Source organism: Pyrus communis, chromosome 16, assembly GCF_963583255.1.
Source record: "Pyrus communis chromosome 16, drPyrComm1.1, whole genome shotgun sequence".
NCBI classification, from domain to species: Eukaryota; Viridiplantae; Streptophyta; class Magnoliopsida; order Rosales; family Rosaceae; genus Pyrus; species Pyrus communis.
The window spans coordinates 1,273,310-1,291,402 of record NC_084818.1 but is presented as its reverse complement, the minus strand read 5'-3'; the positions used below and the strand labels follow the sequence as shown (position 1 = coordinate 1,291,402).

The 18,093-nt window shown below is 38.6% G+C and overlaps 1 protein-coding gene across 3 annotated transcripts; it reads right to left on the bottom strand.

The window, feature by feature from the left end:
- Positions 1-1,114: 1,114 nt before the first annotated feature.
- Positions 1,115-11,678, bottom strand: LOC137720940 (glutamate synthase [NADH], amyloplastic). Of its 3 annotated transcripts, XM_068460062.1 has the most exons (22): positions 11,217-11,678; positions 10,990-11,109; positions 10,427-10,540; positions 9,965-10,117; positions 9,735-9,835; positions 9,544-9,640; positions 8,937-9,046; positions 8,706-8,809; positions 8,400-8,579; positions 7,963-8,306; positions 7,793-7,863; positions 7,243-7,712; positions 6,277-7,146; positions 6,032-6,186; positions 5,758-5,919; positions 4,060-5,637; positions 3,517-3,732; positions 3,136-3,404; positions 2,715-3,020; positions 2,359-2,626; positions 1,934-2,191; positions 1,115-1,836 (listed from the first exon to the last, which is right to left on the bottom strand). In XM_068460062.1, exons 1-22 carry the CDS (start codon positions 11,592-11,594, stop codon positions 1,534-1,536), a joined length of 6,627 nt encoding a protein of 2,208 aa, XP_068316163.1. In that variant the 5' UTR covers positions 11,595-11,678; the 3' UTR covers positions 1,115-1,533. The 3 variants fall into 3 exon arrangements, with proteins under 3 accessions (XP_068316163.1, XP_068316164.1, XP_068316165.1); XM_068460063.1 differs by lacking the exons at positions 9,735-9,835; positions 9,965-10,117; positions 10,427-10,540; positions 10,990-11,109; positions 11,217-11,678 and adding an exon at positions 9,349-9,483 and having other exon boundaries at positions 9,566-9,638; XM_068460064.1 differs by lacking the exons at positions 9,544-9,640; positions 9,735-9,835; positions 9,965-10,117; ... (1 more) ...; positions 10,990-11,109; positions 11,217-11,678 and adding an exon at positions 9,341-9,479.
- Positions 11,679-18,093: the final 6,415 nt, after the last annotated feature.

Below are 18,093 nucleotides of genomic sequence, written 5' to 3'. Positions count from 1 at the left end.
GTTGTCTAAGTTTTATCGGGCGGAAAGAAATTCTCTCTGGATCCATTCCTTCTGATCCACCAAATCAGGGTCTAATTTCATTAAATCAGGGAATCCATCCAATTGAAAATTGATCAAACGGCTGAAGTTATTATAACTTTTAAAGTGAACCCCTATTTGTAACCGTTGATCAATTTTTAACTACAAGAATTTCCTGATTTGATGGATTAGAAATAAAGAATTCGGAGAGGATCCCTTTCCTTATTGGGCCGTCTATATTGAGTCTAAATGGGGAAAATTTCTTCAGTACGCCCAGACGCACCAAATCTGGAATAATTTTTGTGTCCCACCGTCAGATTAGGTGCACTATCATATCCACTGTACCGCTGGACTGCATGTAGGTACAACTATAATACAAAGATCAATACTCCTTCCTTAAGTGGGTCGAGTGAGACATGAAAACTTCTCTTACATTCTCTTTGAGCAAAAGTTATCCCGCTTATTTGTGACAGACAGATGACGTAGTTGGACATCGTACACAAGGATTGTGGATTTCTCCCTCAGTGGGCTTGTTTGGGCAAGTGGTCCAAAAGACATTTAAATTGTTGATGAATAAAGAGCAACCAAGAATTCCCAACATGTGGATAACCCAAAACAGAAAAGGTGAGAGAGAGAGAGATGGGAAAGATACGACATCAAAGGCTACTTATGCTCTACGGATGACGTGATTAGACATCTCTATTCAAGTTTTTCTATTCTCTATTTAGGTTTTGCTTAAAAAACTCAACATGAATTGGCACTTGGATCAGATGTCCCCGCACCGCTGAAAAACACGACTGTCAGAGGCAAAGCTTCTCTTCAGCCGGAACGTACAGCGGTCACAGCCAACGAAATAGATGCCATACATGTGAGCAAAATTTTACTTATCTATAACAACATATTTGGATGTAGTATCTTTCCGGTGCGATGACTTTGTTCATTTTGCAGTTGGGTGGATGCAATTGAAAGAGAATGTACGAAACAAAAACTTACAAGCTCGGATGCAATAAAGAAGATCAAATCATCGAAGGATGTTTGTTATTAAGTTTTTAACTGAATCATTAAGGAGCCAACTGTACATTTTTTGTACAGAATATTTCTTGGCCTTAAGCATTAATGTCATAATTTCATAATTCAGCTTTTAATTTCTTTTTCTGGTCTTAAACATAATAATTTCCCTTAACATATAAATTTTAAATAATTGGTAAAAAACCAAAACTGTACATTTATTTTTTTAATAATAACCACGCAAAAAGAACCGGGAAAAACTATAAACAAATTAATAATATATTTTAAAACCCCTATATCCAGCTCCCGCTGCAAACTAGTTTGTTTCTTCAGCCACCACCTCCCGCTTCTGCTGCTCCCTCCGGCCTCAGCTCCATTGCAGTGGTGAATCCATGAATCGATTGCGAAAAATCCTTCCGAAACCGAAACATGTCAATCTGCGTGTGATTTTTGCTGCTGCTGTTTAGGTTCTTTAACAATAATAATCTTGGATGATGGTCGAGTCGTCTATGTCATCACTGTGTGTTTACTGCTACCTGTTGGGTTTCTCTTGCTGAGGTCTTGATGCCTTTTGCTAAGATCTGGATGGCTCCCGTTGCTGATGGTGCGGTCTTCTTCCTCGTTCAAGAGGTATTTGTCAACCTGTGCAGCGGCTTGCCTTCCCTCTGAGATTGCCCACACCACAAGGGATTGACCGCGCCGGCAATCCCCAGCGGCAAATACCCCATCCACATTGGTTGAGAACCGACCATAGTCCGCCTTGTAGTTTGAGCGTTGGTCACGTTCCAAACCCAAATTCTCTGCTACCGTCTGGAACAGAACACACAGAAAAACCTAGTGAGCAAAACATGTATTCGAATTTCCAAGAAAGCCTGAATGTCAGTGGATAGGAATTCAAAACACTAACCGCCTCTGGTCCAAGGAACCCCATTGCAAGTAGGACGAGGTCAGCCTCGAGGATCTCCTCAGATCCCTCGATTTCCTTGAATTGGAACCGCCCAGTTTCATCCTTCTCCCATTTGACACGTACCACCTCAAGTCCTTTCACGGCCCCATTCTCATCTCCCACAAATCTCTTTGTCAGCACCTCATAAGTTCTTGGATCTTTGCCAAACTTAGCTGCAACTTCTTGGTGACCATAATCCACACGGAATACACGCGGCCACTGCAAACACAAAGTAAAGAAAATAAATACGCAAGACATGTAATATGCATTCAACGTCACAAAAACCTTGGTTAATCAGCGCATCCAATCAAGAGTGAGTTAAAAACGAAAAACACAAGATTTTACAATAATAAAACGAAAAACACAAGATTTTACAATAATCCAACCTGTGGCCAAGGGTTTCCTGGAGCCCTTGTTCGTGGTGGCTCAGGGAGAAGCTCCAGATTTATGATGCTAGTGCAGCCATGGCGTACGGATGTTCCAATGCAATCCGTGCCAGTGTCACCCCCGCCAATTACCACAACTTTCTTCCCCTTGGCAGAAATGTAGTTACCGTCCTCGAGATTGCTATCTAATAAGCTCTTGGTGTTTGCACGTAGAAATTCCATTGCAAAATGTACTCCGGACAGCTCTCTCCCTGGTACAGGAAGATCCCTGCACAAAAATAAATAAATAAATAAAACTTATGAAACGAATGAATCATTGCTATAAACCATATTTAGCATTTAGAATTACAAGTTACCTGGGTTTCGTTGCTCCTACAGCTAAAACAATGGCATTGTTCTCCTCTCGAAGCCTATCAAGTGAGTACAAGGGATCATTTCCAATATTAGCGTTAACCACGAAGTTGACACCTTCCTCAGCCATAAGGTTAACCCGCCGTTGAACTATCTCCACTTTATCAGTCTTCATATTAGGAACTCCATACATCATGAGCCCTCCGATTCTATCAGCACGCTCATACACAGTCACTGTGTGGCCTATTCTGTTTAGCTGATCAGCAGCAGCTAGACCAGCTGGCCCACTTCCTACAATGGCAACCCTTTTCCTGCAATTATAAAAAATATCAAACTAATGATTCATGCACAGAAAACTTGCGAAATGAAATATATATTCCGACAATACAAGATAGCATCACCCTTAGGCTGAGAAGAAAACCATACCCAGTTCTCTTTACAGGAGGTCGTGGCACCATCCAACCTTCCTCAAAAGCCTTGTCTATGATGGCACATTCTATGCTTTTGATAGATACAGGATTCTCGATAATACCCAGAACACAAGAACCTTCACATGGTGCCGGACAAACCCGACCAGTAAACTCGGGGAAGTTGTTGGTCTCAAGAAGTCTCACTAATGCTTCACGCCACCTATTCTGGTACACCAACTCATTGAACTCTGGTATTTTGTTACCAAGAGGGCATCCAGTGTTCTCCTGCAAATTTTTTAAATGAACATATTCAGTAATTGGTAGGAGGTAGTCTGTCCATAACTATATAATTCTCGATAACAGGTAAAAGAGCCAACAAAAATATACAAGTTCTTACCTGATGGCAGAAAGGAGTCCCGCAATCCATGCAACGGGCTGACTGAGTCTTCACAAGTGGTCCAGGTTTAGTTTCCTCCATAACTTCCTTCCAGTCATTCATCCGAACATTAGGATCCCTATATTGAACGCCCTTGCGATCATAAGAAATAAAACCGCGATGTTTAACAGCATCAGTGACCTGAGAAGGCCTCTTCAATGCTTCAGCATCTTCTACCTTCAGCAAAATTCAACTCTCATATAAGATTACAGAATCCGTTGAGGTTACCGGGATGCAAACTCAAAATAATCATATTTCTGTATATAAATTTTAAACCAATTACGCTTGTAATGATATGAACACTTTAAGACGAAGCCAATGTGAATGCTACTAAGATCAGAGATGTTCCACATATAACTGACATTATACTCATGAAAACAAATCAGAAGAGAGATCCCCACAAAACAAAAGTTCTTTTGTTTGTCTAACAAAAAGGAGAGAGGGAGAAAGTCAAAGACAGATGCGTATTCATGCTTATATAATAAGGGTAAATAATTCAATTACCTGATTGGATTTCCCATTTAAAGATGCAGCCGCCAACTTCTTAAGTTCTTCAAAAGCATCTTTCTCTTCAAGCTCTGGCTCATCTTCCTCCTCGTGCTCTATAACCTGTTTGGTTTCCTCTTTCATATCTGCAAGAACACGCTTGTACTCTCTTGGAATAACCTTGATAAACTTAGGAAGAAGATTTTCGAAATCAGCCAGTACTTGAACGGCCAGCAGGCTGTTAGTGTGGCGTTGATGTTGTTGTATCATCATTTGAAGAGTCAGAATATCCTCTTCTTCAAGTGTATCAAGATCTACAAGCTCAGGATTACATCGAGACCGAAATTGTCCATCCACATCATAAACATAGGCAACACCACCACTCATACCAGCAGCAAAGTTCCTTCCAGTTTTCCCGAGCACAACAACAGTGCCACCTGTCATATATTCACAGCCATGATCACCAACACCCTCGACAACTGCCTTAGCCCCTGAATTGCGAACACAAAATCTTTCTGCTGCCATTCCATTGAAGTATGCTTCACCACTAGTGGCACCATATAAAGCTACATTACCGATGACAATATTTTCTTTTGGGTCAAACTTGCTTCCCTTGGGAGGATAAACTACAATCTTTCCACCAGACAAACCTTTACCAACATAATCATTACTGTCACCCTCAAGCTCAAGCATGATTCCAGAACACAAAAATGCTCCAAGACTCTGCCCTGCACTTCCACTAAATTTGATATGAATGGTGTCAGCAGGAAGCCCTGCCCTGTTGTAACGCTTTGTCACCTCGTGGCTAAGCATTGTTCCAACAGCACGATTCACATTGCAAATTGGTGTCTCAAAATATACAGGAAGAGCCTTTTCCAAAGCAGCTTTAGACATAGCAATTAACTTGTGATCAAGAGCCATATCCAAGCCATGGTCTTGTTTCTGAACACAATATTGTGCAGCTCCAGGCCGAAGGTCTGCTGCAGGTCGAAGTAACAAAGATAGATCAATATTGTCAAGCTTCTCATTGTTTTTAGTCACTTCTCTATCAACTTCAAGCATATCTGAACGACCAACCATCTCATTTATAGTACGGAAACCAAGCTGCGCCATAATCTCTCTGAGTTCCTCGGCTATCATAAAGAAAAAATTAATAACATGTTCAGGTTCTCCAGCAAACTTCTCACGAAGTACAGGATCTTGAGTTGCGATGCCAACGGGACATGTGTTCTTGTGGCACTTCCGCATCATAATGCAGCCAAGGGTTATCAGAGGTGCAGTGCTGAAACCAAACTCTTCTGCACCAAGAAGTGCAGCTATGGCAACATCTCTTCCAGTTTTTAGTTGGCCATCAGTCTGGAGAGTTGTCCGGCCACGAAGATCATTAGCAACCAAGGTTTGATGAGTCTCAGCCAAACCAAGTTCCCATGGAAGCCCTGCATTCTTAATTCCTGTCCATCTAGAGGCCCCCGTGCCTCCATCATGTCCAGAGATCAAAACATGGTCTGCGTGCCCCTTCACAACTCCACTAGCAACTACTCCAACACCTGCCTCCGATACCAACTTGACACTAATTCGAGCTGCTGGGTTAGCATTCTGCAGATCATTAGAACAGAATTAAGATCCAAATTAAAAATGCATTACTCCACAAGCAGTAGAAGCAATATCACAGCAGGAGAAGCAGTTTATAGGATTCATTATTGAAACGGAACATACCTTAAGATCATGAATTAATTGCGCAAGGTCTTCAATGGAGTAGATATCATGATGGGGAGGTGGACTGATAAGACCCACACCGGCGGTAGAATTCCTCGTAACTGCAATGTCTCCAATAACCTTGTGTCCAGGAAGCTCACCTCCTTCACCAGGCTTGGCACCCTGTGGAAGACAAAGAAGTTCAGTTTATGTTAACTCCAAGAAACAGTTAATGTAGGAACATAGGAAAAAATTGAAGAAAAATCCAAGGTCCAGTGTATATATAATTATATACCTGAGCCATTTTTATCTGCAGTTCATCAGCATTCGTCAGATAGTAACTTGAAACTCCAAATCTCCCACTGGCAACCTGCTTAATTGCACTCCTCTTTGGATTCCGTGAACCATCTGAAAGAGGCTCCATACGAGATGGTTGCTCGCCTCCCTCACCTTTAGGAAGGGAAAAAAATTCATTAGCAATATAAAGAAGCAACAGTTGATGTATTAGAAAAGTTCCAAGTAAAGATTTGAAAAACAAACCTGTATTTGACTTTCCTCCAATTCTGTTCATAGCAATGGCCAGTGTACTATGCGCCTCCAATGATATTGATCCATAACTCATAGCACCAGTACAGAACCGTTTAACAATCTCACTAGCAGGTTCCACTTCATCCAAGTGAATCTGCTGCTCTGTGTTTTTAAATTTCAAAAGACCCCGGAGATTGCAGGCTTTATTTAATTCATGAATGAACTTGGAGTATTCTTTATATGCAGCAACACTGTTAGTTCTGGCAGCCTCTTGAAGCTTCGCTATAGCAAAAGGATCATTTAGGTGAACCTCACCACCTTTTCTCCAATGGTAATCCCCAGGATTTGGCAGTGCCACTGCTTCTGCACTTCCTGGAGGATAGCTTCGAGAGGGAAATGCCAACTCGTGCATATGAAGTTCGTCACGAGCTAGCATCTCGAATGTTGCACCCTCAACTCTACTAGGGGTTCCTGCGAAGCACCTCTCAACTACTTCCGATGAAAGACCCAAAGCTTCAAAAATCTGTGCACCCTTGTAAGAGGCCAAAGTAGATATCCCCATCTTGGCAAGAACCTTCATCATTCCGTAGTTGCTTGCTTTGAAGTACTTTTTAACCAGTTCATCCTTGGAGTATATTGCCCCATTAGCTTTTGGTGGGATCTTTCCGTCCACCTGCAGTCTCCAAATGGCCTCTATAGCCAAGTATGGGCAGATAGCATCTGCACCGAAGCCAACCAGTGTACAGAAATGATGAACTTCACGTGGCTCAGCAGATTCAATTATCAACCCCACTTGTGTGCGTTCAAGGTTTTTGACTAGATGTTGATGAACAGCGCCAACAGCCAAGAGGGAGCTTACTGCAACACGCTTTGGGGAGAAGGCTGCACATTGAAACAGCGACAAGTAAATAAAACATAGTTGTAAATCAAGTACTTAAAGTTTTCAACTCAATGGTAATATAAATATACAGGCCATACCTCTGTCTGAAAGAACAAGTGTGGTATATCCCTTCTTTATTGCTTCACGCGCTTCAGCACAAATCCTGTCCAAGGTTTCCTCCAATCCTTCCCTACCACGTTTCTTGGAATAAGTTATATCAAGAACTTTGCAGCGCCAACCTCTATAGTTCATTTTCTTGATTGCTTCCATTTCGTCAATGGTCAAAAGAGGACCTTTGAGTGAGAGACGGTGACATTGCTCTTCGGTGGTTTCTGTCAGATCACCCTCTGGACCAATCATGCATTCCATAGAAGTTACTACCTTCTCTCGGATGGGATCAATTGGAGGGTTTGTTACTTGAGCAAACATTTGCTTGAAATACTGGAATGTAAGCTTTTCTCTATTAGACATAACAGCCAACGGGGTATCGTTTCCCATCGACCCAAGAGCCTCTACACCATCTTTTGCCATGGGAAGCAACAACATTTCCAAGGATTCAACTGTATAACTGCAGAGTGGGCAAATATTTCAGTTACATGAAAGTCAAAAAGGCTATAACAATAGGTAAGACAAGCAAGAACCACATACCCAAAAGCTTTCAGTGGTGCCAATAAACCGTGGATTCCCATGTTTTCCATGGTTTCATCATCAGTAGATGCCTAGAAGACAAATGATATATAAAAGTCAGAATCGACCACATAATAAAATCTAAGAAAAAACAACAAAGGCGACTTGCATATATAGTTAAGTCAACTTACAGGAATAGCTCCAGCTATGGACGGAGGGACCCTGTCAGATTCATGAACAGAATCTACAATGTCCTTGAGCTCAATCTTTTGCCTTTGAAGCCACTCCCCATACGGCCTTGCCAAGGAATATTGCTGCTTCAAGGCTTCGTCGTCCACAACAACGTGGTTCTCAAAGTCCACCAAAAGCATCATTCCAGGGTTAAGTCTTCCTTTCCTGCTGACATCTTCGGGTGGAATGTCCACTACGCCAACTTCACTGGCCATAATAACGCGTCCACTGTGGGTGACGTAAAATCGACCAGGTCGGAGTCCATTACGATCCAGTGTAGCTCCCAAATAGCGTCCATCAGTAACTGAAACAATTATTTGTTAGAACATAAGTACACAAAAGTAGTAACTGATGTAAATGTATTACCAAGTCAAAAACATTTTAGAGCATATTTTACATGATATAAGAGCTGGCCCATCCCATGGCTCCATGAGAGATGAGAAATACTCATACAGTGCTTTCCTATCCGGGTCCATGTTCTTGTCATTTTGCCATGCTTCAGGAATCATCATCATAATAGCTTCAGGGAGACTTCTTCCAGCTTGAACCAGAAGCTCAAGAACACCGTCAAAAGCTCCTGCATTATGGAACAGTGATTGTACAATCAGACACGCAAAATGGAACCGATAACCAAATACGCTCTTGTCACTTTAAAAGAATGTAGACGTGCATGCACATGCTAACTCAAGTTTTATAAACTCACCTGAATCCGAAGAACTGGCATCCACAATGGGTAACAGCTTCTTTAAATCATTTTCTGATAGACCAAGTTCCTTACACTTAAGCAATCCCTCACGTGCCTTCATCCTGAGTACATTTTACAAGAACGTCAGGAAATTACAACATCCAATATTGACAAGGGTACAAGGCACACAAGACATCAAATGAATGAGCAGGAATGTATACAGAACCCAATAACGGCTAAAAAACAAACCAGTTAACATTTCCTCTGAGGGTGTTGATTTCACCATTGTGGCCAATGACACGCATAGGCTGAGCGCGATCCCAGCTGGGAAAGGTATTTGTTGAGAATCGTGAGTGAACCTGCACAAATAATCAAAAGAACAAATATTATCATGTACAATTCCATATTCTTTATTCATAATATGGAAACCTGATGCTAAAAGCCTAAAACAACACACACAAAATTGTGTTCAGGCAGCTCCAGTCAAAAGCATACAGCAGGGCAAGTACAATTTGAAACCCTAAGCTATACTTCGACCAAACACAATTTCCTTTTCACCACTCATTCGTAATTTTCATCCTCGACAACTGATCATAGAGAGCACTGCACCAAGTTTCTGCAAACATGATTTACTTGATAATGAGGTTTCTTACCAACTCACCCAATGCATCCAATCCAGCATCCAATTTCAATTAGTAATCAAGGGAGTGGAAGAACTTAAGAGATCATTCAAACCTCAATGCCTCAGAAGTCATTCCTCAACCTTGCACCTCTTCAGTTACTGGTTGTTCCCACGCTGTTTGTGGAGCATGGAGTTAGTGGAGAAACATAACAAGTGAATGGATAAAATATTTACCAGGGCCATGTAGCTCGTAAACCTTTCATTGCCAAGATCTGCATAATAGTAATCCTTCAGCTGAACGGGTTTCAGCTGACCTTTGTACACAATAGTTCTACATAAAATCAAGTAACAGATTGAATTAAATGATCGTACAAATTATAAAACTTCGTGAAAAAGAAAGCATACGAAATATCTAAAGAACAAACCTTGAGGAAAGCGAACATATATAAAAGTCTTTAGCGCCACCAGGTTCAAGGTTTAATGCAGCTCGGATAGCAACCATTGACAGCCTTCTTAATATGTACATCTGGAAGGAAGGAAACGTAAAACAGAATCATATTATCAGGCACATATGAAATTAAACTACTCATTTTTTTTCTCTAAGACAACCCCACACTAGACCTCCATGGTTGATTCACGACATGGGAAAAAATACCTGTTGCTCGAGGTCAAGTTTTGATCTTGGGGTCGCAGTAAGAAACACTTGCTCAATAACAGGTTCTGTCTGCAAAGCAGACTTCCCCAAGTCTGAGTTATCTGTTGGGACAGATCGCCACCCAAGAACAGTGTGTCCAAGGGACTCTGCAACCTGAAAACATATGAAGAATTTTCACATAAATTCCATCGGACAAGAAATGAAGGTCACAATTAGGGATAGCAATTAACAAATTTACACAAAAAAGATCCACCTAACAACAAAATGACACGAACAAATTAAGCATTGTCCTACTGATGCACACCACAAAAAATTCTGAAGGACGCCGTCCAATAAGAAATTATATGAAATTATTCCGTTTTCATTTCCACATTTGTCTAAACAAACTAAAACAAATGTATTGAGTTCAACAAAGTGATAAAGCTCAAATTGACGGGCGTCAATGGAATCATAAGATTATACCTTTGCAAATACTCTTTTGCTTTCTTCTCTTCGACTCTCAGATGCAGGCAAGAAGAACATTCCAACAGCGTATTCCCCTGCCGGGGGAAGGTGGAACCCGGCATCTTTGGTAACCTGAAAAAGAGCAACCCGCAACAACTATCAGTGCTGAGCATGCAGAACTTGGTGATGAAACCATAACTTCAAATGGATACATTCAACAATAATTAAATGTTCTTCAATCCAAAATTCATACTAATTTCTTTTCTTCCAAAAAAATAAAAAATAAATTCACAGAAAATTACCATGCACATTTAATATATTTAAATAACCAAAAAAAAATTTAATATCTAAACAGAAACAGAAATTTCAGAAAAGGATATGATCTATATAGAAGATTTTTCTATTTTTATAACAAAATAATCTACGAGAAAAATGATTTGAATTTCAGTTACGAGCACATGACCTTGACCAACTAACTAACCAACATTATATATTTAATCTCATTAGAACCCGCCAAAAATAATACATAAAAATACTAAATAAATAAATAAAAATTTCGAAAAATTAGAGATAATCCCCACCTCCTTGTAGAAGTCGTGAGGAACACCGACGAGAATCCCAGCTCCATCACCAGTATTCGTTTCGCACCCACACGCTCCTCTGTGCGTCATCCGCTCCAACATTTCAATTGCATCCGTAATCTGAAAAAACACACACACAAAAAAGTAAATAAATAAATAAAACGACACCATAAACGTGCGTTTAGCAATTTTCAAATCCACCAGCATAAACAAACACGACGGCGTACCGTTTTGCGGCTGACCTCGCCGGACAATTCGGCGACGAAGCCGACACCACACGAGTCCTTATCAAACGACGGGTCGTATAGCCCGAGGGGCTTCTCTGGAACGGCGGAGAGCATGTTGCGTACGACGACTCGGAGCTTTGGGGAGCGACCTGGACCGTCGGAGCGCCACAAATGGAGCCTCTCGGATCCGGACGCCCTCAATCGGGTCCCGAAGAACTTCTTTGCCAGAGCCTTGCTAGATTTCCGGGAAGCAGAGCAGGTTGTCACCGCCGCCCTGCTCCCGCCGAGCCCAGCTACCGGCGTCGCATTGAGCTGCGATGGCAGAAGTGATGATTTGGTTCGGAGCTGAACGACGGAACCGCCAGTGCTCGCCAACATTATTCAGAAATGGAATCGGATTGGATGCCGATAATTTGCAAATATATAATAATAATTATATAGAAATATATATAAAATATGTGCTTAGAAGACTAACACAGGATTAGATCCAGATTAACAAAGCGACTGAGCTTTTCCTGTGAGATCTGTAGACGACACCGTTTCGAGATTGGGAAGGTGAACGGCTGGAAGTTGGAAGGGGAGAAAAGGTCAACAAATTCGCCGGTGTTTTCTGTTCCCGATCTCAATTTTCCCGGAAAACAAGCGAGAAAGTGATTTTCCCGGAAAATAGTGAGAGAAAACTGAGAGGGAGAGGGAGAAAGAGGGGCAGCACAACCAGGAATATGAACGGCCCTTTCAGCTTTTGGGTTTCTATGAGGCTCTCAGGGCGGTGTTTTTATAGAAAAAAACAGAGGCAGGTTTTCTAGAGAGAGAGAGACGGAGCGGACTGTTTAAGTGCTAGAGAGAGAAAAACAGGGGAGTGTGGGGACCACAGGAAGGGGAGGGAACCGGGCCTTAATTTACCAAACGCTCACTGTTTCATTTATTTGATTTTTTAAACAAAATAATATTATCCACGTCAGTGAAGCTAGATTTAATATCACATACTAGTAATAATATTATTTAAATTCATCTTTCGTAAATATCAAATCTAAAACCTCTTATTTACGAGAGATTTTTCGGTATGAATGTCACATGAGTGGTACATCACGTGTCATTATATAAATGATAGGATATGTGTGTTAAAAAGTTAATAACTTAAAAAATAAAATTTCTCACCATTTACATAAGAATACATAATGTACCATCTGTATATCAGTCACAACTAAAATTTTTTCCTTATTTACAAGTAAAACGCTCACTGTTTTATTGAAGTGACGGGTACAGCTCAGAATTAGCGAAATGCCACGTGGGCAGTAACCGATGCGGCACGCGACAGCCGCTGATGGCTGGGGCCCGCGTGAAATACTTTGGGTATGAGATAGAGGAGAGAGAAGGTATTTTTTCTTTAATTAGATAAACTCGTTTCGGATTTTGCTTTTTGATGTTTTTCTGTTTGCGTCAGGCCGCCTCTCGCTGTATCCGAGCCTGCAGATCTGACTAGGTTCGGATACGACCTCCGCGGTAAAAAAAAAAAAAAAAATGGTAGGTAATTTGTTGATTTGGATAACTACGACGGTTACCGGTAATCCGGTTTCTTTTATTTATAAAGAAAATTAAATTCTCCATGTTATTCCGGGTTTTCAAGCTTGAATGCCCAGTTTGTCCTTGGAAATCAAAATGTTTTATTTTCTTTTCTTTTATGTTTCAACTAATATCCAATTTAAATTGCATCGATAATATTTAATTGATTAGAGGTTGGTCGTTAATTCAACTTGTACAACCCTCAAGGAGGCCCACAACTTTATATTAAAATAAGATTCTTGTGTGTCAAACATGAAACTTAATACATATTTTTATTTTTCTTACTACGACTCTATCAAATAACGAACGACAAACAGTCTTTTTAATAGTGAAAGTAAAAATGATTTAGTTGTTTTAGTACCAATCGCATCCTATCACATTATCCTTGTGTTAATCTGTGTGTTGTTCCTTATCATATTTGTGTGCTAATTATGTCATTACATAAATAAGGAATTTTCAATCAGATTTTTATTTTTCTCTAAATAAATAAAGGTTAATTTGGTAAATTAACCTAGTTCTTAGTGATGCCGCAAGTGACGAAATACGCGGCCTGCGGCCAGCAGATTTCATACGCGGCCAACAGTAAAAGTTGGTTTTAATTAACTTTGCTAAAAAGTCCTTTTACTCGATTTCGAAATTTAATTTTTGTGGTTCTAGTGATCTGCTAATTAAATACGAAATTAATGACGATCGATAAGATTAAATGTTGACCTCTCTTTCTGGATTGTTCTATCCACTGAAATTTTGGCCACATTTTGTTTTAATTACTCCACATTTTGAAAAGTCTATCTTGACAAAAGACCAAATTGAAGAAGTTTAATAATAAAATAGAAATAAAAGTGACCCGTCATAAATGACAAGTTGGTTCGGCAGTACTTGATTTCTATTTAGTTGGAAAAGATACTGAGATGGTTAGCGTTTTTATTATTATTTCATGTTTTTTTATCATGTAAATAACATGTGATTTTCGCAAGATTTAATGTTCAAGTCGACTCATCCATGTATTTCTCATGGGTGAACAAACAAATGGATAACAATGACAGAAGATCCTGGGAATGCTGGAAAAGAAACGGACGAATGTCTCACTCGGTGCTACTTGATCGCTAGTGTACAATCATACGGTGCTCAACGAAATGCTTCACTCAACAACAATCGGCAAGGTTTGTCGACTACACTCAATAGCTGTCTGTATGTCATCTCGCTCTTAACAACTGTCAACAACAGATGTCGATGTATCATATCGCTTAGTAGGTTATGCTTGCAACACACTTTATTTTTAATGACCTAAAAAAAAACGTCATTGTTTACCAAGAACTATGAGAAGTTACTATTACTTTATTTTTCTTTGTTATTTTTTCTTAAAAAGTCGTTTAATAATAACTTCGTTTTTACTTTTCAATTAATCACCACATTTAATTTTCAAAATAATAAAAAGTGAAACTTGAACTCAATTTTTGAAAACTCAAATATTTACTTTGAAAGCTAAAAATAATGAATAAACGAGATTTCAATTCCATTTAAAAAATAAAAAAAAAGTTAAAACAAAACTTCATTCAAAAAAATAAAAGTTAAAACAAAATAGTTATCAAATCGCTTTAAGTGAAACTCACGGATCCGCCACTCGCACCGTCACTCATGCTAATTACAGCTTACCTTGTAATCTTCTTGTTTAACCTTCTAATAATTAGCTGCAACTCACGTGTCCTCACCTAATCCCACACCCTATGCAATGGTAGGTCTTTAGGAGTTTGGGATGGGACCAGCTACTCAGCTGTCTAAATCAAAGGGACTATATCATAAAAATATAGAATTAGTTAGGGCACTTTTTGAAAACCAGATTATAAGGACTCCTTTGTATCAAATATACCGAAAAGTACGGATGCCCAACAGACTTTTCAACCTAATCTCGAAAACGACGTAAATTTTCGCACAAATTCAAAAAATTGCCCTGTCACTTTTGCAATTTATATTTTGAAATTTTAAAGAAAAATTCTGATACTATTTATTTTAACGAAAAATCATATTTTTATATTAAAAATTTAATCCTGATACTATTTATTTTACCTTTTATTTTGTTCTTATCGTTAAAATTCAAAGTTTTTAAGTAATTTTCATTAGTTTTTATTTTGGACAAGGGTTGTCTGCCCTCCCACTTTCGGTGCCCTTCCGTGTCCTGTTTGTGTAGTCACGGTTAACCCACGTCAACATTTTATATTACTATTTATTTTTGTCTTATTTTGTCTATAAAAAAGACAATATAAAATGTTGACGTGGCTTAACCGTGACCACACAAAACAGGAGGGCACCGGAAGTAAGAGGGCAGACAATCCTTGTCCTTTTGTTTTTTACACTAAAAAGTCAATTTTGATACTCTTTATTTTATCTTTATCATTAAAATTCAAAATTTACAAATCTTTTTCATTAATTTTTATTTTTTATTTCGATTTAACTTTTTATTTTTTGGTTTAAGGGGACAGCAGGGAAACACACACGTGGTGGGGATTTGGTGGCCACCAACCACTGCGATGTTAGGTGGGTTTTAACAGTAAAAAGTCCAGGCGCCACGTGGACTTTGGGTTGTCCCCCCATACGATACGCTCTGTACCAAATCAGTGGAGACTCGACGCATGCGGACTCCTTGCGACGACTTGTTTACTTTCACCAACCCAAAGGAAATTCCGGTTTTCCAAATCCAAGCATGTGGAGTAGGTTGAATTTTTCATTGTATTGGAAAGGCTGTTAATACACCAAGTATGATAATATCATTGGTTTGAAACATAAAAATAAAAAAAATTCAATTTTATATTTGATGTACCAAACTGTATTTCCAACACATTAAAAAATTTCTCGTATAGTAGACATATATAGTATATATAAGAAATGAAGGTCACGAATGCTGAGTCTTTGACTACTAGGTAGTTCGATAACTTACCAAAATGCATGTGTTTTCACACAGAAAAAAATGAATACAATGTGCTTTTTAGAAGTAAACAAACCGATCAAAACAAGCACACTGTTATGCGTTTTATTTTTCACATAAGAATGCATATCGGAATGTTATATCACCAAATGGTATTCTCATGACAAACAAAGGTAACAGTATGCTCACATGTTGAAAGTTTGATAGTTCGTAAACTACATTTATGTTGTGATACTTTATAGAGGAAATTGTCGTTTGACCTCCTAAATTATTACCTCAGTTGTGGTTGACTATAACCATTTTTTTTTGGTAAATTAATCTCTTGAACTATTCAAAATTAGCCAATTAATCCCTCACTGTCAGATCGATGAAATTTCATCTACTTTGCTGTTAAATACTGGCACATGACAATCACGTGATTCACTCTCAGAAGTAAAGTTGTGATAGTATTTAACAGCAAAGTGGATAAGATTTCATTGAATATGACGGTGATGGGTTAATTGGCTATTTCAATAGTTTAGACAAACACTTTCAACTAACGACAGTTTACCCAACTTTATATCGTAGTTGATAATGACAAATACACTACGTATAAGGGAGAATGATGATGATTAGTTAAATGTGCACACAAATGCTTAAATAAGCAAGTTTCAAAATTGTTCTTCGTAAGATTATATTGATTGATACATCGACAAACGATAACTTGAGTTTGTTGTAAAATTTGTTTTAGATTTTGCACGTAAACATGCATCAGATGAAATTACACCAATAGATAAAGACCTGCCATACCACACGACTTGTCGTCTACGACCTAAAAGAAATGGATTGGGTTGGAATTGGATGCGATTAAGATTTAATAAGAATCGTGATCATGATCGTCGTTTTTATCGACGAATTTGTTTGTGTTCTATTAGGTTCATAATTCGTATTCTCACTAAAGTTACACAACCGACGACGGTTTGTTTTGTTGGCCTACATTAACTTATAAAACGCCTAGGATATATTCCAAATCCATGCATGTGTAGTAGATACATCGAGGCAGACAATTTCGACTAGAACAATAGTTCAAGTAGTCAAACGACAATTTATTTTACTTTATATCGTAGTGAAAATGAGAAAGACACTACGTATAATGGAGAATGATGGTGATTAGGTAAAGAGTAATGCTAGGCAGCTAGGGAGATCAAATTTTAAAACCAAATGATATGGTTGTTGATGATTGGATTATCATTTAAGTGTTAATTAACATGCTTATTTTATATTGGTGATACATCATTTAGTTTAAAAATTCGGTCTCACTAGCATTACCCTTTAGTTAAATGTGCACACAAATGCTTAGGTAACCAAATCTAATTTTTTTTTTCTTTTTTAAAAAGGGGACCAACAAGTGGTTTTGTCATGGCAGTCCACCATTTCAAGGGTCCGAAGATTCACAGAGATATTTCAACCTCCCCCTAACGACCATTATGTGATTCACAAACATCAAAAATTTAACCCAGAATGCGCCATATTAAAAATTGTTCCTTGTCGTAAAAGTTGTTTTGTATTTTGCATGTAAACATGCAAGAGATTATGCCTATTGATAAGGACCTATCATTGTCGTATACAACCCAAAAGGAATGGCTTGGGTTGGAATTGGATGCGATTACGATTTAATTAGAGTCGTGATCATCAACGTCGTTTTATCGACGAATTCGTATTCTTACAAAATTTACGCAAACAACGACGGTTTGTTTTTTTTTGTTGCTATCACTTTTTTTTTTCATTTTTTATTTTTTTTTGTCAATGTTTGTTGCTATCACTTCTCATTGACATTATTCTGGTGGTACGTTAATTTATAGAACGTCTAAGATAAACATGGTGACTCGGATATGGATAATTACTGGATTTTATTTATAATAAATGGTCATAATCAAACATTAGTTTTAACTTTTAAGAAATTAACATAATCTCTACTAATTAATAAAACACTTATTGTCAACTAAAATCCTATGAAATTACCAGTTTAATTCTTTAATTAAAGCACAACATGAATAAGAAATATGGGGCAGAAATGTAGTTTCACACAACCAAATTTTTTTTTTCTTTTCAAAGTCTCACCTGCATGTAATTCTTACATATCTCTAGTTAAAAAATAAATAAAAAAAGAAAAATCCCGCTCATATGCTAGTGTCTAATTAAAGTAAGAATTTACGACGGATCCAATATGTGTGGATCCAATTAGCTTTGCCAAAGCACTGTGCCGGCCTCCTTTTGTATGCCTTCGTAAGTATATCTACGAACTAAACTAACTCATTTTGTCCTTAATTTAGAGTAAATAGTTTAGAGTTGTCATCTTCAAAGAAAGTACTTTTTGATGAGCAATGAAGACGAACGTATTAAACTGTGCAGGCG